The following is a 24,685-nucleotide window of genomic DNA, read 5'->3' as shown; positions in this document are numbered from 1 at the left end:
TTCTTTAGGAAGCAAAGACCATACCAGTTGCTGATGTCTTCTGCAGAGCAGTCACACATGAAACCAGTGTGTAGGTAAGTGCCTAAAGCTCTCAGCAGCCACAAGAGAACATTTACTGGTCTCTGTGCCGCTGTCTGCTCTGGAGACACTGCAAGGAGTCATCTTGGTTGCTGCTGCTTTCTGTCCCTGGCAGCGAGCAGTGCCCAACACCCTCCCAGCCTTCCCTGTCTGGAGAACAGTCTCAGCACAGCTGGGCTGCCGGCAAGGTGGCTGCGGGACCAGGACTTGGCCTCCCTGATCACAGGAGGGAGTACACAGGGGACAGTCCCTGTCACTCAGGCTGCAGAGCAGCAGGCTGCTGCCCACTCCTGCAGGATGCCAGTCCCTTCCAGGCCAGCAGTTGCCCAGTACTTGCTGCAGCTGGCCTGTTTTTCTACAGCTCTGTCACCAATCAAGGCAGTGGAGCCATCCCTTGTGTTGTCCTGCATGCTCCCCTGCAACAGGGCTAGAGCCACAGCCTGGCGCAGTGCTGGAAGCAGCCTGAGTGGCCGTACAGTCTGTGTACAATAGCTTAAACAAGACAACAAAGTTGCCTTCACTGAACTTCAGTCTGTGCTACCTCGCACAGGACCTTGATCTATAGACTACTGGCCTGAGTCCCAACTAAGCGAAGTCTTCCCTTTTGTTACGGTGTTGCCTGTGGTCTGCGTGTGGTACGGTAACCTGGCTGAGCTGACAGTTACTTGGCAGCCTGTGGTTGCTTCTGGCTTTCCTGGTGGTGTTGAGGAGAACCACAAATGTCCATACGGTATTTTGAGGGCAGCTGCAGATGAGATTTAGTCAGTTGGAGGTCAGCCAAAAACCTTGTAACTACAGTAGGCCGATATGTTGATTCTTGGGATGCAGAATAAGCCTATATACGTGGCTAAGTTGGTCACCCTTTGGTACCATAACTGTGGAGGAAATGTAGCATCTCTGCCCCACATCAGTAGGTATAGAGGTGCGGACTGTGGGCTTGCCATTGAACTGGAATGCATACAAAAGGGCTTTGTACATCCAGCATCTCAAATAGCTGTCGATAAATCTGCCCTGTGTCTTAGTGAGATCCTTTGCTGCATTGCTTTGGAAAAAGCTCTTGTAATATTTTATTAAAGAAAAATTGAAGATGAAGACGTGACTGGACTGATAGGAAGATAATCTGTTCTCAGACTCTGAATCAAGCAAGCTTGAATTCAGAGTGGTATCTGGAAGCTGCTACTAATAAAAGTTTTGAGATAGTGGCATGCAGGGTTGGAGTTGGGCAGTAAGTGTCTGAGTATTGCGTAATTATGAATAAGGAGCAAGAAAAATAGAAAAGCTCATTATGGAAATTAGAGGACAGCCTGTAATAACAGAAAGAAAAAAAAAATGGAAGTGTTTTCTTTTTCTCCACATCTTAGTGGAAAAAATGTGGAAAGGTAGAGAGATTTCAAATTGTGACTTTTGGCACCAGCAAGGAACTTGAGTGCTCTTCCCCTCAGCCCTCCCTCCCCCAGTTTGAAGGTATTCTTTGGCTTGGCTCTCGTTCATTCCATAGTTCATTTCAGAGGTTAGATTGTTAACTCTGGTTTTACCGTGCTCTGAGTGTGGAAAACCAGAGCAGATGTTTCAGTGCACATGCCAAACAGAGTTGAAATGAGTATTTCCTAGAGCACCTTGTGTTCTCCAGTGCAAATGTCCCTGCAGGCTTCTTCTGAAGTTGGAGGAATTGTGCTCCTGTCACTGCTATTGTGAAAACAGATCTGGCATTTCTCCTATCCCTAGAAATTGTCTTTAAAAGAAAACAGGGGTGGATTTGGGGCACAGAGGGGTGAGCAGGGCTGCTTTGCTTTCTTGCTGTAGTGTGCCTAAGGCTGAAGTTTCACTTAAGCTTTCGTTTCTGATTTGCAGTTGCTGACCCAGGCATAGCCAAGCTTCGTCTTCTGTCTGTTTTTTTTCCATTCTTCCGTCCCTTCCTCCCGCCCTCTCAGAAGCATCCTGAAGCAAGGTCCAGTGGACACAGGTGTAGAGCAATAAGTACCACTGTTGCAAGTGGGCTGGGTTGAACACTTCTTTAATTAGAACCAAGTTCTAGATCAGGCCTCTCCAAGCTGAAGCCCGGTGCCATTTTTTCCCACTAACTAGGGGGAAGAAAGCTCGCAAGGTGTTGAAGCAAGTGCTGTGTAGGCAGCAGAAGTCCTGAAATGAGCAAATAACTCCAGCTGTGTGAGACAGTTGATGGTCTTAGAGAATCCCATCTGAGCAGGTAATTGTATTTTGCTGTACCAGCTCTGTTTTTCAGAATGAATTGCATGTAATTTTCTAGTGTGGTCTGACATTTAAAACTGGATAAATACTCTTGGTTTTCAAATTTGGTCCCCAAATGTGTCCTCCATTTGCTGGCTGGTCTTGGCTAGATTTGAGGGTTCCCATTTCCCAGAGTGGAATGAGGGCTGTATGCAACCCTGTGGACAACATCCTGCAAGAGACTGGAGCTGTTTTGAAAAACATTCATGAGAGATTCATACAGAGGCTGAGTGGGGTTGGACAATTCACATCTCTGGCTTCCTATATCACAGGAATGAATCTCTTCTTTTTTTTTTTTCTTTTTTTTTTTGTTTTCTTGTGGGTGTTTTCCCCCTCCCCCATGATCTGCCAGCTCAAGTTTTTCATTTTATAAAATCATCTGCTTTTTGCACACAAATAACTCAACAATGGCAAGTTTTGTTATATGTTTATGGAACATACCGATCAGCATAGCTCATCAGGTTTTTAGATCATGATGTGGAACACTGCTTGCAATGCTGCATCTGGAGAGGAACAGCTGATGGCTTACAAGTCTATTAGCAGACTGCTGAGGGCACTTGATACGAGACAGTTCTTAAATAGGTGCTGAGCAGTGAAACTGCAGAACTTCTGCTGTACTCGGTTGTGCATGCCCCTCACCGATAGTTCAGACGTAAAATTTTGGCCTTGTCCAGTTAAGCTCGTTTGCCAGATGCACGTTTGGTGGTTCATCCTTCCTTCCTGCTTATCCCTGGATGTGGCAGCTGCAGGCTGCAGAGGGTTCTTCCCTCTCCTCTGCAAATCAATATTACGTACACGTAGCCAGGAGCAGCTTATTGACTGGAATGGGTATCAAACTATAGCAATTACGGGATAATTCTCTTCTTCCTTGTATAGAAAACAAGTTAAAATAATAACCTTAATTTACTGGATAGCACCTAACCCTTCTTTCTTCCTTCTTTCCAAGCCAAACAATCCCTTTTTGGAGACTGGTTTGTGCTGCCTGAAAATTGTGGACTGGTTCTCTACTTCGAATGCCTTACCATGAACTTCATTTTTCTTGGCAGGTAAGTGCAATGCTCTTCTGTGGTTAGCCTTTCTAAAAAGTCAGTGGAGTCATGTGGTGTCTTAACAGATGGCCCCAAACCACTGAACATCAGCCTGCTCAATGTCATCTGTCCACTGATTCTGCCTTCTGTTAGCTCAGTGTATTTGGTGTTGGCATTAGCCACAACAGCTCCTATCAGGAGCTGTGTGCGTAACCCAGGAGATTGGGCTCTTCTGAAAAGTCAGTCTCTGCATGTGTGAGGCTCACAGTTGCATTCACTGCAAGCCCTGGGAGGGCATTTCACTGTGGGCTGGGTTGTTGGTTTGCTGTCTGTAATGTGGGCAAGCATGAGCTGAAATTATAGATGCTGGTGTGGTGGGAGAGAGGAGCTCTCTAGCACCACGCTGCATTGTTACGAGGGCTGGTTGTGGGTTTCCATCCATACTTCAGAGGAGCTGATGGAAAGCAAACACTAAAAAAGTAGTTGTGGGAAGGTGGGGTGTGGCGGTGGTGGTTTTGTTAGTTTTAACCAGAACTTTAAGAAACAACACACATTGTGCATTTTTGCAGATCAAAGACCTCTAATACTCCACTCTGGAGATTAGGAAGGGAACAGCAGCCGCTCCCTAACCGAGCAGATGACTGGAACTGTGAAGGGCAAAGCACAGCCAGCAGTTACCTGTATCTCAGGCTAGGAGACTGGAACCCTGCGCTGCTACTCGAAGTGTTTTGCATTCCCCTTCCTCTCTGGTATGTGAGATCATTTAGTCACTGCATAATCCTCTTTTAGGTGGAGGTGAGTAAATTCCCTTGGAGCTGTCTCCCCTGAGTGGGTGGAGGTCTTTCAGTCTGGGGACTATTTGTATACTCTCTACTGAGAGACTGCTCCTTCTCTTGCCCTCTTTCAACCAGTCACATGCCCACATAAAGTCTTGATGTATGGCCGTATCCATTGTTGTTGCTGCTTTCAGTTTTGTTCAAACTAGGTCAGCCTTTCCAGAAAGGCATAGTTTCCCCATCTGGTAATCAGCTGCGGAGATACAATCACAACTGCAGTTAACACTAACTCTGATTTGTGTTTAATATAAGACTTTTGGCTAACATTTCAGCCTTCTATGATTCAAGACAGATTGTATTTTGTATTTGTTGTTTGGGTTGTGTAAATGAGACCTGGTGAGGGGATCTCCCGAAAAAAAGAAAAAAAATCGGGAAGGCTTTAACTGTAGCTGACTGCAACTTTTATCTTTAATGAATACGTTAATGTAGTCATTAGATGTGCTAACAGTAGAATTGATTTAAAAAATCAATTGGCATGTGTACAACAAAATTCCGGTACTGTGGGCATTTTTCATTCTGAAAGAGGGCTTTCCTGTGTTTTCAATGCAACACGAAGACAGATCTCAACGAAGAGCACACGTTTTGAACTGCTCCTGAGATGGCTCCTAAACAACCATAGCACCTCAGGTGAGCTGTTATTTTAAGTCTTGCAGCCTGCTGGCATTCTCCAGCCAGAGCTGCCTGCCTGCTGAAGGTGTTTCCTCCTGCAAAGTGTTGTGAGTGAACCAGCAAGGAGGGTGAGGCGCAGCAGGGGGGAGTATAAGAGGACAGGAACTGAACTAAAATTCCTGGGGCCATTAATAATCTGGAGCAGGGGAGCCAACTAGTGTTGAATGTGGCAAAACAAAATTTCCCAGCTTGGACTGACAGATGAAAAAAAAAATCCTTTCCTGGCCCAGAAATAGCTTTGGATTTGTTGATTTATTTTTATTTTTTTAATTTGAGAAACCAAAGCAAATAGATGGATATTACGTAGAACATAATAAGGCTTCTGTTCTCAACCTGGATCAAGTAGTGAAAAGATAAGAGAGCAATGCTGCTGGGGTTATAGGACATTTGGAGTAGAAAAAGTACCATGAAACTGCTGGGCGTAACTATTAATGTTTAAATGGCAATAATACTCTGTTGGATTTCATATACTATGCAAAGTCAGTTTGTGTTTGTCCAAGAGTGCTTACAGATACAAATTGGCATTGCTGAGTGTTTTCACAGGATGAGGTGTCTGTCCCTGCTCTGGAGCTGTAGCACCATGGCATCCCCGCTGCCCACAGACCCCGTGTGGAAGAGTTGTCCCATGCTCCCTCTGCTGCCTTACATCAAGGACCAATTCCAGCAGCTCTGACCAGGAACGTGAGTGAAAGTCTAAATTGTTAAAGGGTGAATTGTACCCAGTGTTTTTTGCAGTACAGAGCAGTGTGGTCCAAAATCTGTTGTTATGTGTCTGAGAGCCTCTGTTAAAGGGGCAGCTGACAGTGTCTTTCAGGGCCTCATTTACATCTTTTTCAAGCCTGGGGATGGCAAGCAATCAGACCTGTCAGTGTTCAGCAAACAGTAACTGCTTTTGTAGGTGTTCTCAAATTAATCCATCATTCAAACCTGTGCTTTTTACTTGAAGCAAGTGAAAAACTGCATCTTGACTATTAACAAGTACTGGTAGATGTATATAAAGAGCCTGTTCTGATTTTTATTAAGATATTTAGAGATTTTTCAGTAAGTCCTTCTTGCCATGTTGTAAGTTTATGTGAAGACATTTGGAGGAGAGGTCAGGTTTTTTAAGTCATCAAGGTCACCGAAGTAACAGCACATTTTGATTCCTTGATTAGAGCCTCAAAAGGTCTTTATCACTTGCATGTGCTAAAAATGAGTTCAACAGCTCAACCCAATTCATTTAAAAAAAAAAAAAACTAAAACGTTTCTGATACTAAATTCATGTGTCTGTGCCTAAGATAGATTTCTTCATATCAAATAGTCTCTACATGAATTTTCTAGGAATAAAATATTTTGGAAATTGTATTTTTATTGTAGTGAAAATAAGATAGCATTATGTTTATATGTATACACACAGAAAGGAACAATACACTGTATATACAACAAAATGCCTCGTGCTCAGCATAACCAATAATTTCCTCAGTTTGTGCCCAGCAAATACCTGAATACCTTGTAGCAGGTGCCTGGTCCCAGCTGCCGTACCCAGCTTAGCAGAGGCAGTGCAGAAGCTCCCCGGGCCAACAGCCCAGCTGCACAGAAGCGAACCCCAAGCCCGGCGTCTCCCCCCGCTGTGCAGTGGTGGTGACCACGAGGCCTCAGTGTCCCAGGACGGCTCACCCGTGTCCCTGCAAGAGTGGGGCTGTGCCTTACGAAGTCCGGACCAGCGCTGCACTGCTCTAAGAGCCCAGGGTCACACAGCACAAGGTAAGCTCTGCCTGATAACATCACGTCCCAACAACATGAAGCTGCACTGTATTGCTTTCAGCTATCTGGTGTTATTTGGACTTACAGTGGTTTATGTACGCATTTGTTTGACAGATTCATGGCTCTGATGACCATCCCTGCTACTCAAGGCAAGAAGACACCAAGACACCATGCAAATGATCCACCGAGGCTCTCCAGAAGAGGAAGAGGAATCACACTGAAATCTTTACTGGTTTAGATATGCAGCCTATAGACAAGTAAGTAAGTCTCACTATTGTTGAATTCTAATAAGTATCGTTTGGCTGTTGGCACACATGGGCTGAGAACTACAAATAATCATCTTGGTAAAGATAACAATTACCTTGGCCTTCTTTGTAGGTAGAGGCTGATTTGAGACTCTTTGTGCCTTAATCCTGACTGCAATTTTAATGCCTTAACAACAGATTTGGTGACTGAGCACAGGTCCCACAGACCTTAACATGCAGTCAAAACTCTTGTCTTAACTTCAAGATAAAATTCAGTTTCTATACCTCAGGACACACAGTTCAGTTCAGCTATTTTAAAATGCTTGAGGCTGGCTGCTCCTGCTAGAGAAATTCTACCCTGACTTCCATGTAGCTGAGATTACCAGAGCTGGGGTGTTTTGCTTGTTTGTTTTTCCCAATAAAAAAAATATTGCCGTCTACCAAATATGCATCCATTTAAATACCACAGCCTGATTTTGAAACACAGCCCACAGCAGGCTATTGCCCAGTTCAGTAAAGAAAATTTAACTATTAGTTGGCTGAATTCAACGTGGAGTAAACACTAAATAAAATTTTTAAAACAATGGGCACCAATGCCACTAGTATGTCGTCATTAAACTATTAATCGTTCTATTTCAACAATTAAGTGCACTCTGAAAATAAGCTGTCAGGGAAATAAATAACAGATAAACAACTCATATTAACAACAAATTGTCTATGTACAACAAAAGTCTATGTTAGTCACTTAACCTTTACAGAATATTGTTATAATGGAAGCCCTTCTGCGCCCCAGCTTGTGTCTCTGTCAGGAGCAGCTGGAGAGCCAACTATCTCGACTTAACAACACGATGCTGCAGAATTACAGCCCTGCCTTGCTCAGGCACCAGATGTGGTGACTGAATATCAGCGGTGATGCTTAGTGTTTGGGGAGAGTAATGAGAACCTCAGTACTGGGTTCTGTTTTGCTAATGCCAGCTGACAAAAGTTAAAGCAGGCAGCCATAGAAAATAACAGCCTCTGCAGTGAGGTTAGGGTTGTGTATATATAACAGGAATGCTTTACAATAATGCTGACACCATTTTATCATCATGGTTCTCTCCTACAAACCATTCATGTGCAAACCAAAGAGCTCTTCCCACTACTGCTTTATACCTGCTACAGTAGGCTCCAGTGAAGGGGATAAATGCCAGACAGGAATTGTAAGGGTGCATTTTATTTTTAGTTTGTGCATGTATCTTCTTTTTTTTTTTTTTTTTTGCATTGGTATACAAACTCACATTGTCCATTTCAGAGTTAAAGAAAAATGAACTTTCATAACCTCTGCCACTTCGGATCACCTCTTTAAAATGTCACTTTACGCAGAAAAGCCAGAGGTAATTGAGATAAACAGACATCTGTACATTTCAGCCAGTCATTTAGAAAACATCTGTATCCATCCATGCAATGTTAAGACTATAAGTAACTTTGCAGTTACATCTGAGCCCATTGCTATGGCAACAAGGTAGTCTTTATCTCCCACATGCTTTCTACTGATTCCTTTTTTTTTTTTTTTTTCTTAAAGCAGCTTCCTGAAATGAAAAACAGAGAAGCAATGATTAAGTTAGTCTCTTTCAAACTTTGGATTCAAGGCTCATATGAGGCAGCCCTTTCTATTTTCCAGCTGTGGAAAATTTAGAAGCTGATCTGTCTCAATTTGAAAAAATGAAGAACTGACATGGAAAAATGTGAACTGCAGTTATTTTCAATTAAAAGAAGTGGAGTTGGTGATCTTGGAACACAAGGGTTTTGCTACTGCAGTTAATTTTAATCTGATCCCAAGGAATTGTACTGCAGTATCTTTCAAACTAACAGATATATCTGTAATTTGCTGTTTGCTACAGTGAGAAACCAGTTCAATTCTGCGATAGCCTTTTCCATGCTTAACTTGCATCAAAGCACACAGCTCAGCTTGACTAACTGTTTGGAACTGTAAGCTTTTTATTCTGATAATGACTCCACAATATCAGACAGTACTGTGCTAGTGGCCTGCTAGTTTTTGGTTAGCTGCCAAGTCTTGAGCATGGAAGATCAATTAGTATGCTTTTAAAATTTGTATTTAACACCAGGTAATATTAACGATGCTAAAAAGAGTTAAGAAGGTTCTATTTGTACTTTAAGGGCCTAATTGTTGTCCGTCAGCGCTCCTCTGACACCCATTAACTTCGGAATTCTTCAGTACTTTGAACGTAGCTGCTGGGGATACCTACTTTTGACGGTGATTATTTTAAGTGCTCTAGGAGGGTCAAACCTCTTCAGCAATAATGCTGAAATCTTAACTTCTAGTGCCCTAGCATTTCTAGACCCTTCATATGAAGAACATAGCGATGTAGTGAAGGCTTCATGAGAAAACATTAAAAGGAATTAGCCAGACAAGATATTTTACTCACATTTGATGCTGCCTAACGAACTCTGCAAACTGACGGTCTTTAGCGTAGAGCTCTATAATTCGAATTCTGTCCTGAATTTCCTAGAATACAAGGAAGATAAATTTAGGTACATAACAGAAATTAGAATACTCCTGAAATAACTAAGTTCTTTTTCTTGGAAAATGAAACTCATATGCTTTGCTATTTCAATAAGATCTCGAAATGGGGCAGCCCAGAACTAAAATTCTTTATGCTATTTTTAAAAGTGAAGCACTTCATTTTTGGAGGCCAGTAGTACTTAGCTGTTAAATCAAAACCAGGGCTTGGAGGGAATGTGGCATTTAAAAGGCTTTAACAAAACCATTTCTCTCTCACAGATACTTTTCCCTACATCCAAGCTGGATTCACACCTCTCACCATTGCTTAAGGATTTGCGGTTAGCTCGTAGATGTAAATCCCTTCTCTTCAGCCTGCTAGAGTGAACGCTGGATACCATGTACACATAAAGGAAGGAGAACAATATGATCCATCTCACAGGTCAGAAAGATCTAAACTTCAAAACCCCTGTATTAAAGGCCTGGAGGCTCTGGATTTTCACCATCTCACTGCAACTGTCTTACATGTGGTAGTTGGCATTAAAAGCTAAAGACTATATCTAGCACTAAAGCAAACCACTCCAGTCCTCATGCAGCTACTTAGGCAGTCAGCTCTGTTATCATGTGAAATTCATTACTCCTCCAAGCACACCCATTCCTTTCCATACACTTAATAGCAAGCAGGTCAAGAAAGCCTTTCTCTCTCCTCCTATGTAGTTGCAGCAGCCATAGTTGTGACTTATTTAGCTATTGTACATCTCTGCCAGTATAAAAGCCATGTCACTTACCTCCTTTGTAAGCTCACTGTTTTCATAAATGTGCCTTATCTCTTCACTGCTGTAGTCGGTGGACGTGTCTGCGCTGGTGGAACTGTAGGATGTTAGCTGAGGGTACCTGCGGTAGTAGTGGCTGTAGCCAGTCGTATCGCTTTCGTACATGGGGTTGTACTTAACGGCATTCTCAATGGACGAGAGGCTGTCACCCTGCCTGGGGGAGCAACAAATAAACCGTGAGCTCTGCAGCCTGGCATTGGGAGGTGCGTATATATACAGCTTGTCACTTGTCAATGACATGCTAAGACTTATGACAGAATTATTATCCTCATAGTGACAGATGTTCTTTAAAATATTAGGTGGCGTCACTTACCCCTGAGAGTCCTCGGTGTCGCTCTTCGTATATTGGTCTCGAAGGGTCCTGGCCAAGAAGAAGATGACAGCAGATGCCACAAGAAGGAACCCTGCCACAGAAGCAATGGCGATACCCACAACTAGAGGCTCAGACACGTATTCCTCACAGTGCTCCCCTCTGTACCACCAGTTCTCTCCTACACGACACCTGCAAAAAGGAAACACTGGGAATTCAAACACCAGCCAAAAACTATGACTTCAGTTAATGCAGATGTATTTAATTTCTTCTTATGACAGTGCCTTAGTTATCTTAAAAATATATTTATATGCTTAAGCACTAACATTTTATTATTATTGTGAACAGCCTCTTTTGTTATTGAGGAGTTTAGTGAAAAGAGACAGAAAAATAATAAAAGGACAAAACGTTAGTAATGGCAAAAAGCCTGTGGTTTTTGCTATTTAGAGTATCCTGCAACATGTTAAAACTGTAAGGTGTTTAGACCAAGTAAAAAGTTTGGCAGTGATAGAGCCTTGCACATGATGTAGTAAACACTGTAAATGTAGTCTTAATGATATTGTAATGCAAATACACATGAAGGTGTGTTAATGAACAGCATGTTTATTATATGTAAACTCCACAATGATTAAATACACAAAATAAGTGACTAGAAAGATGGGGGTGCCTAAAAGTGTATCTTTGCAACTGCTCCCTTAATCAGCAATCATTATTTCTGCCTCGCCGTGCTACTGAATATGACTGCTATAGCTACTATCACCTTTAAAACATATCAGTAAAAATAATATAGCCCCATTATAGGTGTTGGGGCCTTTTTGCTATTTAAAAAAAAAAAATCAAGGAATTGTAAGGTATTACAAGCACTCACCACACTGAGCCTTATTAATACTACACATTAGATATTTATGTCAAAAGACTTAATTTACTAAGATAGTTAACTAAATTAGTAACCAGTATTTGAATTTCTTCAACCTGCTTTTTTCAAAAAAATATTTCACAAATATTTTTCAAAGTATTTTTCAAAAATAATGGCCAGAGCATGCTTGAGCTCAGATACTTGTTTCTTATTCATCTATTATATAAAGAAGATAAAATTTATACTATGTCTGTGAAAGTATCCATCCTCACCGCATTAAAAAACATCATATTGTTTTCCTGTTAGAAGCCAGGACTGTAAGATTGACTTTAAAATTTAGAAGTAAGTTTTTTTAAAAAAAAGGACCTGAACTAATAAACAATAACCAGTAGTAGCTATCATTCCTTTTTTGTAATCATTTTCCTACCTTTTGTGGAGGGCTGTACTTAGTTTCTAAAAATAGACGGTTACATTGCTGGAAAGGGAAAAAAATAAGTGCAGTATTGGAGTGCACATCAATTTATCTGTGTCTTGTAGAATCATTTCACCTACGTGTAAAATATAGGCATCCCAGTCACATTCATCTGTATCTTAAAAATCACAAAATTTAAACCAGGAGGCCTGTGTCTTGAAACCACACGTTTTTTCTCAGGTTGCCAATGCTTTGCTTTTATGATGTTTTTCTTAATTAAAAGCACCATTTTTAATACATATAAGGATGCTTTTCAAATCTGAATTTTTGCAACAGAATCAACTCATAGATGCTTTATGACATTATCTAACACTTTGCTACTTAAGGAAACTGCCAGAGAGAAGTTCCGTCTCAAAAGGTCAATGAAGGTGATTTTAACAACTGAATACATTCATTGCTATTATTTTCCCTAGATAGTTTTGCTGACTGGCATTTCTGTTCTACTAAAATACGTTTGTTACTGTCTCATTTCCAAACTTTACATAAGCAAACTAACCCTTCAGCAGCATTACATGGCCGATAACCATTGGCATCTCACCTGTTATGCGTTACCCTGGGGAATTTTGCACAACTCTCATAGAAGGCTAGGACAGAGGAGGCAGCACGGCTTCGCCTTGTGTTGAACAGGATGACCTACCTGCATATGGCGCCTTGCCCAGGGCTGATGTCGCACTTGCCATCGTTCAGGCAGAAGTTGGGCTGCAGATCACAGATGCTGTTGCACGGCAGCCCATCGATGCTCAGGTAGCCGGGATTGCAGACACACTCAGCCTCCCCACTCCAGCGATTCACCAAGCACTCGGAGAACTCATTGCAGGCCTGGAACTTGCAGGGATCTGCTTGCTCACCTGAGAACACACAAAGCAGAAAACGTTAATAGTCGATGAGAGAGTTAACTGAGGCAAAGCACTGTTGCCATTTTCTCTAATGACCTGGTTAAAATAATCTGCAGAAACCCAGCATGTGTCTTTCCTAAGTCTCAAAGGGTTCTGCTAAGGTGAACAAGCGCTACAAAGTGTTCCTGTCTGCACAGCTCATGTGAATGGTATGGCTAAGACCACCCAACAAGCCAATTGAAAAAGCAAGCATAAAATGTTATTTTTCTTACTGGAACAGGCAGTACCTCAGATGTTCTCTGTCTGCTGGAACTGTATTTTGCAAATGAATAAAACACAGTTGATCTCCAGTATTTCTTGTTACAGAAAACCTAGGCAGCACACAGGGAAGGGCAAGGGGACTTGGGACACAGCGCCCACTGTGAGGTGATTTGCTTTTGTCTGCAAGGAACACAAGCTTGTAGCATTTGTGGCATTTCAAGCTTGAGAGGGCTGGCATACAATCACACGATCAATATCAGAAGATTTTTCATGCTAAAAATGACTATCTTCATAACAGAGCTACCTCAGAAGGACAGCTACCACTTGCCATCAGCTCAGCACTGTTATTTTCCTTAACTTTAAAACAGGAAGTATTTCCAGGCTGCTTATATGGTAAACTACTGGCTAACTTGGGCAGCAAAGAAACTTCCCCGTATCAGAAGAGTAAATTAAGAGGGCCAGTAATGTTTTACTGCAATCAAGCCCTAACCACAAGAATAAGGCAGCAGAAAGTATCACTGCAGACTCCTCACAGCTAAACGGGCTGCCACCTGTGGGAATAGACCCATGAAGCAACTCCAAACCATACATGAAGATAAGCTCAAGAGAGAAGGACACCACTGCCCTTGCTGACCAATCTTCCTCCAACTCCTTGGTAAAAGCACAGTGACAATTACATAAGCAAGTTTTTTTCCCATATTTGTATACAGGCCCTCATACAGTTTGCTCAGTCCGTGTCCCATTTTGCTTTTCATATCTTCAGTCCCATAACAGACTTCTGTTTGTGTACTTCAACTCTGTGAAAGTCTGTCCTAAACTCCAGTGGGCAATCTGAGCTGCCAGGATCCTAAGCAAGTTCTTAAAGCAAAAGTAGCTCTAAATCCCTTGCCCCAAAACTGCATTTTTCTGCCATCCTTACCTGATTCCACATCCAGGGAATATTTATCGATGGCCAGGTTCATGGTGTGATACGCAGTGTTGCAGAAGTCTTCCAGGATCATGTACACAGCATTGGTGACATTCCGAGGCACGGGTTTGGCGAATTTCATTCGACTGTTCACCACAATGCTGCCATTTCTGAAGTTCAGGATCTCCAGATTCTGGAAGCCCGTTAGGTTTGACTGAAGGTACGGCACCAGCTGCAGCACAGGGACAAGGACAGAAAAACTGAAACTTCAAATCTCTGCTCAAGCCAGTTGCACTGGTATTGCATCAGGCAGCGGGGATCTGAATCGGTTTATCCAAATCCCACACTAAGGGTATTAAAACTTTTCCCAAATATCAATTTGCAGATGGTTTCTTAGTCTACAGTTTATACACACAGTTCTTGTGACACACACGGTGCTCTCCCCTTGCTCTAAGCACCAGGCATACTTGTCATTTCAAAGGACATTTCTGTCGAGCCCCTTCCCCTTCTGTCTCTCTTCTTTACTCCCTCCATCTCCCATAGCAAAATACTACTTTCAGTCAGAAGATGGGAACTGCCAGGTTAGAATTTGGTAGTTGTTGCTGTATTACTCCTATGAAGGTTAGCTAGCTATTGGCTTTTTAAGAGATCAGTCAAACTGCCTCTTCCTTAGGGTGGGTTGAACATGTTGCAGAAAGGTTATCTCCTGACAGGCCCAATTTATTTACTTCTCTCTCCCCATAGACTAAATCCAGAGCACTCCAGAAGCAACTGAATGGAATGCTGTACTGGCTTCAGCTACCCTGCTGCATCTACTGACACCAGCAGAGCATCTGGCACGTATCACAGTTAAGATAATGAGCTTCGGAGAGACAGAATTCTGACTGAATAAAAACAAAACAAAAACCTTCCCTCTCCCCCATGTTCCCAGACAGCACTTTCCCGTAGAAGGACACATAATATCTGGACACACCTGTCTTGTGTTTGTCTCTGCAAAAGAGAGCATACCAACTAGGACTGACCAACAATTTCTACCTGGCAATGGATATTTAGTAGAGAAGTGCTTCTTACCAGTTCCAAGAATCGTTGCTCCAATGCTTTATATTCAGGGGAATTTTTGTTGAACAGGTCCTCTGAAAACATCATGTTGGTAACCCGAAGACTGAAGAACACGACCAGAGCTCGTGATGGGACAGGAGTGCTGTTGTGGTTCTCACGCGTGGCCCACGCCACGCTGGCCATCTCTGTGGATTGGGCACGGGTGGTGAGCTCCACGTGACTGTCAGTCAGGCTCCTTCCCTCCTCACTCGGCTCAGGAGAAAAGCTGACAACGCTGACGTGATCCAGCCCCACCGACACATCCAGGACCCTGGCTGTTTCATCTCCCACCTTTGCTGAGGTAACCACCGATGGTGACGCTGTGGATCCCATCGGTGGGAGATCGGATGGAAGCTCGGCGATGTTTGCTGTGATGCTCACAGTTACGTAGGAGTTCCTAACAGTGCTGATGCTCGTAGAAACAAGCGTGCTGTGGTCTGTACCACCCTGTCCAGCAACACCCTCTAGAACAGTGGCTTGCTCTGTTACAGAAGGAACCGTAGTTGCAGCTTCAACTGCAGTTGGTGTTGCTGATTTTACTGTCTGATCTAATATATTTTCTAGCACTCTGTCAGTAGGCCAAACATCAGCTGGTTTCTTTATTGCCGAGCCAGTGTTTTGGCCTGCCAAAGATGTGTCCAGGGCTTGCTGCTCTTCAGTGGAAGTATCAGTGTTCACCACAAAAGGATCTGCAGTCAGAATAGTTTCTGAACTGCTTGTGTCCAAGTAGCCTATCGTAGCAGATTCAGTCAGATCTGACTGCCCTGCTGTGAACAGTTCTTCTGATGTTGGCCTGCCTTCGTTCTGGTGTTCAACTGCCTCAGAAACGATCTCCTGACCTACACTGGACTCTTCAGGTTGCTCCACGCTGAGGCTTACAGTAGATGTGAGACTATTGTCTGTACTGAGGGTTACTGTAGGCATAAGACCATTGTCCACACTGAGGGTTACAGTAGATACTAGACTACTGTCCATATCGAGGGTTACTGTAGATGTAAGACTACTGTCCGTACTGAGTGCTGCAGTAGATGTAGGACTATTGTCCGTACTGAGAGTTACTGAAGGTGTAAGGAGACTATCATCTTCAACAGACACATCTGTGTTGTGTGTTGAGACAGGGGCTTCTCCAGTTGGCATGTCTACAGAGGAATAGTCCTCTGATGGCTCCAAGACGAGGGCTGGTTTAACAAAAGAAGAATCGTATGTGCTCGATGCTTCTGTCTGTGTAGATGGCTCCACAGGTAATGGCTCCTCCGTCTGAAGCAGAGATACGTGCTGAGTTGTAGTCTCTGGAAAGACAAATATTTCAGATTCATCAAGAAAATTTTCTTCTATGTCAGCCATACCTTCATTTTCATCTTTGGAAGGATCATCATCTAATTTATTCTGAGAGTTAAGAATATAATCTAAGATCAGGCCTTCAGGAATATCCTCAGTTCTGATTAACAAGGACTCATTATCATCATCAAGCCAGCTATCAGGACCAGGGTAGAAAACAGGTTCCAGCGTTGCTTCTTCCCAAGGCCAAATACTTGATTCCATTTCTTTTCCTGAACCATCAAAAGCTGAACCAGACCCATCTTCATATGTAATTCTATCTCCGAGATAAATATCAGTTTCAGCTTCCACGGGGTGTAATTCTGAGGGAAAAGGATTTTCTTCCACAGAATTATGCAACACAGAGTCTGCGTTGCTGCTGTCTGCAGGACTACCCTGAGTTACTTCTTCCACCTCAGCAGAGGCTGTTGCTTTAGTGTCAGTCTCCGTGACTGACGAGGAGGCCACTGTTGATGCAGGAAACAGGGGAACTACGTAATCATCTGTAGATGGAGGTTCTTCAGGCACGAGGTGAGAAGGGGCACTCGAAGGCAGAATAAAGTCTTCTGATAGTCCAGTATCTTCAAACCCTAAAAATATAAATGAGTTTCCACTCAGTTTTTGTTTATACCAAAAAAGAGTCAAATGTAGTTCATTTTGTTGGCTGTGGATCTGCATTCAGCATGTTTCCTGTGATATATACTGACCTTTGTATGCTGAAGTTGGAAGGACCCCTGTTAACCTCTCCACTTTTCCTTATGATATTCTATGAGCCAAATCAGGGCTGCAGAGTATGCAATAAAACAATTACTGTGTAGTATGTCATTAGGCTAATTAGTCTGCTTCAATTACCTCTGCATGGTATCATGCCCTATATGAAAATATTTCTGTGCAATTAAAGAAGCATCGTACATGTAATTTCCTGGAGAGGCAAACAGGCATTATCACCTGTTACCAGCATTTGATCAAAATGAGTAGGTAAAAACAATCAGAGAAATATATAGGTCTACTATATTTGTAGACCTTTCTGAAAAGCCATTTTGGTAAACTACCCTTTTGGGGAGTGTCACAGGACACTTGTGTCCAAATTTAAACTTCAGTCAATGGCATGAACTTACCATCTGAAGAATCAGGGGCTGACAGCCATTCCAGGGAGTCCACAGAATCACGCTCTAACACTGGTGCAGTGACCAAAGGAGGAGTCTGATTCCCATCTTCTAAATTCAGCCCATCAGGCGAAGAAGTGACATCAACTTCTGAGGAAAGTGGAGCATCAGGTGTCCAGCTGGCCTCAGAGTCCTGATTTGCTGGTCTTCGGTGGATTTCATTGTCATCGGACTCTTCACTATCTGAAGTGGAATCTGGTTTGGTGGAATCAAAGGGCAAGGTATTGCTGACCGTTGATTCATCTGCTGAAGGCCGTTCAGCTAAAAAGGTGTTATCCTGAAACAAAACCACAACCATTATTACAGGGGCAGTACGGTCTGTCCATGTTGGGCTGAACATATCCAAGGTGTTAACCAGCAGCAAAATCTGGTAGTATTGCCTCTGTGAGGAAGTAACAATAGCAACAGGAGGGGCCCAGCTGGAAGGATTGGCAAACGTGCCCTGTGCTAATAATGTTCAACGTACACATACAGTGCACGTCCTTGTGACATGCATTATGTGTCCAGTCATGGCCACTTCTAAAGGAAAACAGCCCTTCCAGTTCTTTGGAGTGCAGCTTCAGTTAGCGTATTAAGAGACTTGCCATCAATACCCAAACCATGTCCTTTCCTTTTCCTTACTGAAAAACTGAACTATTTCTAATTAAATGGAAAATAAGCACACAGAATACTGCCTTCCTTCCTAAGGCATGAAGAGGTCGTAGCAGCTATTATTCATCAGCTACATAATCAATGCAGTAATTATAACGTTATAGTTATTATCGTACATAAAAACGGTTTAGAAACTGCACTCATATGCACATATGTATGTACGCTTGGTGGTCATTTATGTTTTGGTATGTGAACCTGAGAGGGAAACTATAACCATAATGTAACTTAGAATGCAGAACAACTTCAGTCTCAAAGCTGAAATACTTCTGTGGAAAGAAAACTTTTTGTTCAGCAGTAATGATGAACAAGGAGTATACAAAATGAAATTTGCAACTTATATGAACTGTGAAAAAAGAATGTCTTTTTAAGCCTCCAATCTGCACACTATGTACTTATGTGCCATGCTCCAGTCACTATTTGGTTTACAGCTAGAATACCAAACACGTTTTATCTTTGAATATTAATCTACTCCCACAGTGTCTCATGAGGTAATGATATTGCAGAATATCAGTGAAGAGATTAAGTTACTTGATCAAGACTACAAAAGCAAGCTCACTGCCTACAACTCAGGGATTAGCGCTTTGCACGGCTACCTGTCCAGCTATCAATGCTGTGCAACAGTCAGAAATGGGGGAAAAAAAGCCTTGAGGTATGAAAAACTGTCAAGTGAAGAAAGAAGGATTAATTTACTAAGAACTAATTGCTGATGGTGGCTAGTAAAGCAGACACTAGACAAAGGTTTCAGTAGTACGTATTACAGTTCAAAAAAACTATTGATTTAATCATTCTGTAGCTCACTGTTCCTTTCAAATCCCTCTCTTTTACTTTAGAATGAATAATAGGAAAACTCCAAATACTTTTCAGATTGAAATTTTACTCCTGGTAGAAACATGAGTGAATTAAATTTTCAACTTCATTCAAACTGTATCTGAACATTTTAGAAACAACTAAGTTATTTTCATCTGATTATTTGTCTACCTGAATTGACCATGGTTTTTATAGCTGGTTGTTCTATCACCACAGTCTTCTCATATTTCTGAATGTATATGGTAACAATCAGTTGAGAAGTATATATACCATACAGACATGTGCTCCAGCAATTATCTTTTTTTGGCAAAGTTGGCTATTATAAATAAACCTGTGAAAAAAGTTACTGTGCAAGATTAGAAACAAATTACACATATAAATTCCATAAAGAATGAAAAAGGACTACCAGCAATAGCTTCTCAATACATTTTTTATGTGAGCATTTAGTTGCCAGGAATTGCACCTCATCATTTATTTTAATGTGGATAGATGTTCCTATGACAACTAACATTATTCAAAGATTCTTGTTACAGTGTTATATATTATATTAACAAGTTTAATATCATATTGGCAAGTGCTGTTTTTTTGCTAATGTCTTGAAAGGCTTACAAATATGACAGATGACTGCAAACACAGAACACCCTCCCTGATTTTCCATTTTCTGCTGCCAGAAATACATTGTGCTCAATAAGCTAAGGCATTCTACCTGTTAGAGCTCAACAGAAATAACAAGAAAATACAGATTTCAAAAGCTACACTTCCATTTTTTCTTCATTTTTAAGAGATCTGTAAAACTCAAAGAAAGGAATTAATGATTAGTTGGTACCATCTGCTAGCAATAAGATGGTGAAGTAATGATAGTTCCACATTATGTCATGACCCTGTACGATAATACAAATCCAACTCATTCCCAAATCAACTGCAAAAAATAATAGCAAAACTCTTTCTCACAGGTAATGGTTCTACTTAACAGCATCTACTTGAACCATGAAGGTTTGATATCTCTGCAAATAACTGACTAATCATTTTGGCCTTCTTTACTGTTTTAGCAGCTTATGATTTTCTTAAATTTATCTGAAATTACTTCCCAAATTATCTGTGTATTGCAGATTGTACACAGCTGTTTTCTTGGATATACTCAGTATATTTGTATATACTTTGTATATAACCACAATTTTTGACTGAAGACAGAGATAACATTATTATTCATAGGCCATGATTAGAAAAATGTAACATCCAGTATTTTTTCCTGTACATACTATTCCCTAAAAATGATTTAAAATGGAGTAACATTGCAAAGCTATCTCTACTCTGAAACCTTCTTGCCTGTATATGTCCAAGTATCCACAGAAGAGAATGTGAAAATGGCAGAATTATCTTACTAAAATAAACATATGTAACATTGTAATCCTATTAGATAGTTCTTGAAAATAGAAAAAATCCCTTCCTGAAAGTTACATTAAATTCCTATTTATTCACATCATGATGAAACCATTTATGGCAAATGAATGAATTTGCATTTTAGATACTAATGGTTAATTTTTAAAACTCTGGGAAAACTGGCATGAAGTTAAGGATATTATACCTATGACCATTAGAACAGGAATCGTTGGCTTCTGTGAAGTCACTGAAAATTTTGCTTCTATAAAGATTTTAGAGGTTGGCCTGAAATAAAGCATGTTTTTTTTCACAACAGTATCTCGTAATGAGCTTTGTGAAAACCAACCATCAAACTTAGCTGGATCTGGGTTTTGTGGCATGAACTGAACTCATTTCTTTTTGGAAGGCACGTCTGTGTTACTCAACAGAGCAGAAACCTACTGGATAAATTCTTAAGCCCAGACAATGTTCCACCATTCAGAAATTCTAGCTGTCAGCAAAACTCACTCAATCTTAGCACTGCTGGCACCTAACATGGCACCTCTGCTTGAAGCCCCACTGCATGGTACAAATATGTTCAGGGATACTAACTCCTCCTGTCCAATGAAGAGCCTGATTCTATGTCCGGGGCACATGAGATGAATGCACACTTTTAAAAATGGAATACAATAAACCAGTGGCTATTATTTTTTTTCTGTTTTTCCTTTGCTGGTATCAAGGGGATGGACATCTAAAACCTGAAGTAAGAACTTGCAGGGAAAATGAAACATTTACAAAAGGAGCATGTGAAATTTACCCTTTTATGTCTTCTCATACGCCGCCTTTACTGCTTATGTTTATTTCTCACTTTACAAAGAAAGGCAGTATTGTGGAACAAATTATGTTTTTAGAGCAATTTACAGTCTAACTAAACATTATGAAAAAAACCAGACAAAGGAAGCCTAAAGAACAAGACACGGCTGCACAGCCAGGAACACAACAATGTGCCAGGTAGTACAAGATGATCACAGAAAAGTATTGTGCACAGGTAACAAATTATCAGGTGAGAGATTTCACCAGAGTTTTTTTTCCACTATATGGTGTGCCTTTCCTGACTGTATTCTGCATGATCAATAGGACAGAGAAGCTCTGGGTGCTGGCTTTAATTCCATTTTGCTGAATTAAGCTGTTCAAATGCGTGCAAAGGACATACCTCAAATTAAAAGGTCATTGCTCAGAACCATACTCACATCAAACTCCGCACGCTCCAACACACCTGGATGCTCAGTAATCCATGATGGATCTGCTTGGGTAGGGTGTAGTATTTCTTTCACTGGGAAAATATAAGTACATAGGTTCAAAATGCTGCAGTAGCAGTGCAAAGAAACTGTTTTAGAACAATTTGTTTAGGCTGAAAAAACCTTCCTCATCTCAGATCTGTGAGACCTGTTCAGCAAGTTTGCCAGAAAGATTTTGTCTCTGGAAATACCCACAGATTACACACAAGTGCAGAGAAAAGATGGGAACAGGGGAGTGGGACAGCACTGCTCTACCAACTATGGTAGGATCTTTGAATATTCAACAATAAGCCAAGTATTTCTTTTGTGCTGCTCAAGGCCAAGGCAGAGGTGCTAAGCTAAAGTGCTGAGAGCAAACTGCATCACGTGAAACACATTTCCCCTTCTCTTCCTGTTAATTGCTGATAATATTACTGCACACCACAAACCAAAGGAAAAAAAGAGACAAATCTAAGGGATTGACAATGGGATGCTACTGCTATTGACTTGACCTGGTTAAAATCAGAGCAAAACCAACTGCAACACCATCGTGTTTGTGATTTTTTTTAGTTATTCAGAGGGCAGATGAATCGTAAGTAATACTCACCATTAATAAGTTGGAGAGAGTTTGGGTCTAAAATCAAGGAAGTGTTTTCAAGCAAGGCATTTTTCTGGAGAATTTCAGCAATATAATCTTGGAAATCGCTGATGGTGTAAACAACTGTTGGATTATCCTCTATGTCCATAAAGGAGTTGTCCTCCACCTTGTTGGAGTGAAGGTTAATCAGGTCCCAGGTGGCATTGCTGATGGCTTCTCCATCAAAAGTAACAGCATAGTGCACTTCCACCCCACTTTGGTTTCGCAAAGAGAGAAAACACACATGAGAGATGTAAGGCTTTCCATGACAAATGCTATGATTTTTTTTCCAAAAACCTGTGTCCCTACCCTTTCTTTAAAAATACAAATACATTGCTTTTAAGGATTCTAGGTAAAATTAATTAATTAAATTACTTTTCACAGTTGTGTCTGCCTGCCTGTGTTTTCTCATGGAAAAGGTTACCAGAACACAACATCTGGCCTGGTCACAGCCCTGTATTTCTACTTCTGAAGGGCAGAAAGACTGCCAGGAGACCAAACTGATGGCTTTTTGCCTGTATTATCAGTAGACCCGCCAACATGCAGTGGTGTGAGTGATGCTTTTAAGGTCATCATGCCCATGATGGGAATGGATCTGTGGTAAGAAAGGAGCCTGGGAAAACAGGCTGTGTATAGTAGCAATACAGTAGCAAGCGTCACTGATCACTGTCACTGTGCAGTGTCCATCTGCTTTAAATAATGCCTCTAGCAGCACTCAAATAGTATTTCATACACCTTATAATTAGAAGCATTTATTCTAGTCTCATTTGACCATTAATTCTCTAACAAAGTTTTGTATCTATGTACAGCTTAGCTTCTTCATATTAAGTCTCCTCCATTTGCTCCATGCTCTTCTCCAACCTATGTCTGGATGTCCTCTTCCACGTGACAGAGTTGGTAGCAACCAGATTTGCCACACACTGGGCATAAGCACAAGGGAGTCTTAGAAAATAGAGCATACTTTGGCTGTACATGGGGCACAGCAAGAAATGAAGTAATCTATGAAGTGCTAGGAAAACGTGCTCCAAAGACGGGTTTCCTTCATTCCACAAAGCTGGACTAAAAGTAAAATCACTAAAGCAATGGCTCTGTTCAGAGAAGGCTCTAACGCCCCAGTGCCAGGTACAACAAAGACACAATCAGCAAACACATGAACTAAAACCAGGAACCTCCTGGAGTTTTGCTGCTGGCCCTATTATTGAAATGAGCCCACTGCAGGCTCATCATGAGCACTGAGTGTCAGTAGAGGAAATGAAAAAGGACAGCAGTAGCGAAAAGGCACAGCAAAGATGCCATACAGCATGCTAGTCAGAAAGTAACATTTACATTTAACACAACTGTGCTGTCAGTTGCAGTTAATAATTGCTAAGTAATAACAATGACACCACCATCTGTCTGGAAAGGGCTATAACATCTGGTATTTGGGACATAACCTCTTCGAATTGCTGCACGCATCTTAGTCCGCAGAAGTGCAGAGTAACAGAGGTTGGCTGTCAGTCACTGTTGCTTGTGAACAGATTTGCTCAATACCTTTCTTTGTTCAGAAACGTTCTAAAATTAAAACGCTCATTCTCTGTACAACTGTTTGTGGACACTGGCTAGGGCTTTACTGAGAAATATACAAAATAAAATAATACTTCCAGTAATTTAAAGGCCACAGATCTTTTTTGTTTGTTTGTGAAATTCTTCAAATAATATTGAAAGAGGAAAGTTTAGGATGCTTAACTCGCATATATCTGCCAAAAAAACAAGTCAAGACTGATGTCATCTTCTGCTAAGAAATGTTTGTAAAATTACTGCTAAGATGCACAGCAAATCCAGCCTTGAAGGAGCTTAAGCCAGTTGCCTTTGCTGGATAACTATGGTTTTCTTACTTATTTTAATTTATCTAATAATAATCATATCTATCCAACATTGTGCTGCTAATTAGAAAGACCTTGAGTCATCATTAAACAATTTTGTTTTCTACACAGAAGAGGCTCCTATACACAAGCTAGCCCAGTAGCTGACTTGTGTTTAGGATGGCTTTCCTCAAGAAGTTTCTTATCAGCAGCATTTAAATGAGCAATATAAGTGTATTCATAACCAGAACAGATGAGTTACTTGCAGTTGCTGGTAGAACCCCCTCACATAGTATTTATGCTGGATAACTATCTCACTGTGGAGCCAAAACCACAAATCCCCGAGACAGTCAGTGTCATCCAGCTAAGGCGCTTTTCCATCTGCATTATAACAATGTGTATAAAAATGTCTTTACCTGTCCTCCTCAGGAGAGCTGAATACAAAAACAAAACACAACAGCAAAACCTGTTAAATCAACGTCACCAGTTCCTTAAAGTCCAGCTTTACCAAATTTGCTTTTATATTCTACAGGGCACACAAATTTCAAAATCCATACAGCAAAATGTTTATAAATTGCAAAGTCGATCTGCTGCATAACCAATTGTTCAGCTTTTACTGAACTGAAATACTTCCTATTGGTCACAAGGAACCAGCAGAGCAGAGCCACTGCACAGTACTGCAAGTAAGGCAGTTAAATTGCCATCAGTACC

At 41.3% G+C, this 24,685-nt stretch overlaps 1 protein-coding gene and 1 long non-coding RNA gene across 4 annotated transcripts in view; one reads left to right on the top strand and one right to left on the bottom strand.

Annotated features, from left to right (window-relative positions):
* Positions 1-10,914, top strand: part of LOC311438259 — a 49,195-nt gene extending 38,281 nt beyond the window's left edge. Inside the window, exons 9-19 of the long non-coding RNA XR_014694034.1 lie at positions 9-74; positions 1,930-2,055; positions 2,164-2,284; positions 3,272-3,371; positions 3,923-4,102; positions 4,746-4,816; positions 5,402-5,539; positions 6,354-6,601; positions 6,716-6,858; positions 9,629-10,382; positions 10,454-10,914. This is a non-coding gene — a long non-coding RNA (uncharacterized lncRNA). The remainder of the gene's footprint in view (positions 1-8; positions 75-1,929; positions 2,056-2,163; positions 2,285-3,271; positions 3,372-3,922; positions 4,103-4,745; positions 4,817-5,401; positions 5,540-6,353; positions 6,602-6,715; positions 6,859-9,628; positions 10,383-10,453) is intronic.
* Positions 8,076-24,685, bottom strand: part of IMPG2 (interphotoreceptor matrix proteoglycan 2) — a 56,151-nt gene continuing 39,541 nt past the window's right edge. The window contains exons 10-19 of one of the 3 annotated variants that reach the window (XM_084522164.1): positions 22,104-22,348; positions 21,470-21,552; positions 17,355-17,679; positions 14,893-16,826; positions 13,834-14,053; positions 12,455-12,665; positions 10,493-10,681; positions 10,135-10,333; positions 9,273-9,352; positions 8,076-8,414 (exon numbers count right to left, since the gene is read on the bottom strand). In XM_084522164.1, coding sequence (XP_084378290.1) covers positions 8,402-8,414; positions 9,273-9,352; positions 10,135-10,333; positions 10,493-10,681; positions 12,455-12,665; positions 13,834-14,053; positions 14,893-16,826; positions 17,355-17,679; positions 21,470-21,552; positions 22,104-22,348 — 3,499 coding nt within the window. In that variant the 3' untranslated portion in view covers positions 8,076-8,401. Of the gene's footprint in view, positions 8,415-8,736; positions 9,353-10,134; positions 10,334-10,492; positions 10,682-12,454; positions 12,666-13,833; positions 14,054-14,892; positions 16,827-17,354; positions 17,680-21,469; positions 21,553-22,103; positions 22,349-24,390; positions 24,409-24,685 lie in introns of those variants that run through there. The other 2 variants (XM_084522163.1, XM_084522165.1) reach the window with 2 other exon arrangements.

Source organism: Aythya ferina, assembly GCF_964211825.1.
Source record: "Aythya ferina genome assembly, chromosome: 1".
Taxonomy (NCBI): Eukaryota; Metazoa; Chordata; class Aves; order Anseriformes; family Anatidae; genus Aythya; species Aythya ferina.
Note: the sequence above shows the minus strand (reverse complement) of the source record. Positions and strands in the feature narration are given on the sequence as shown.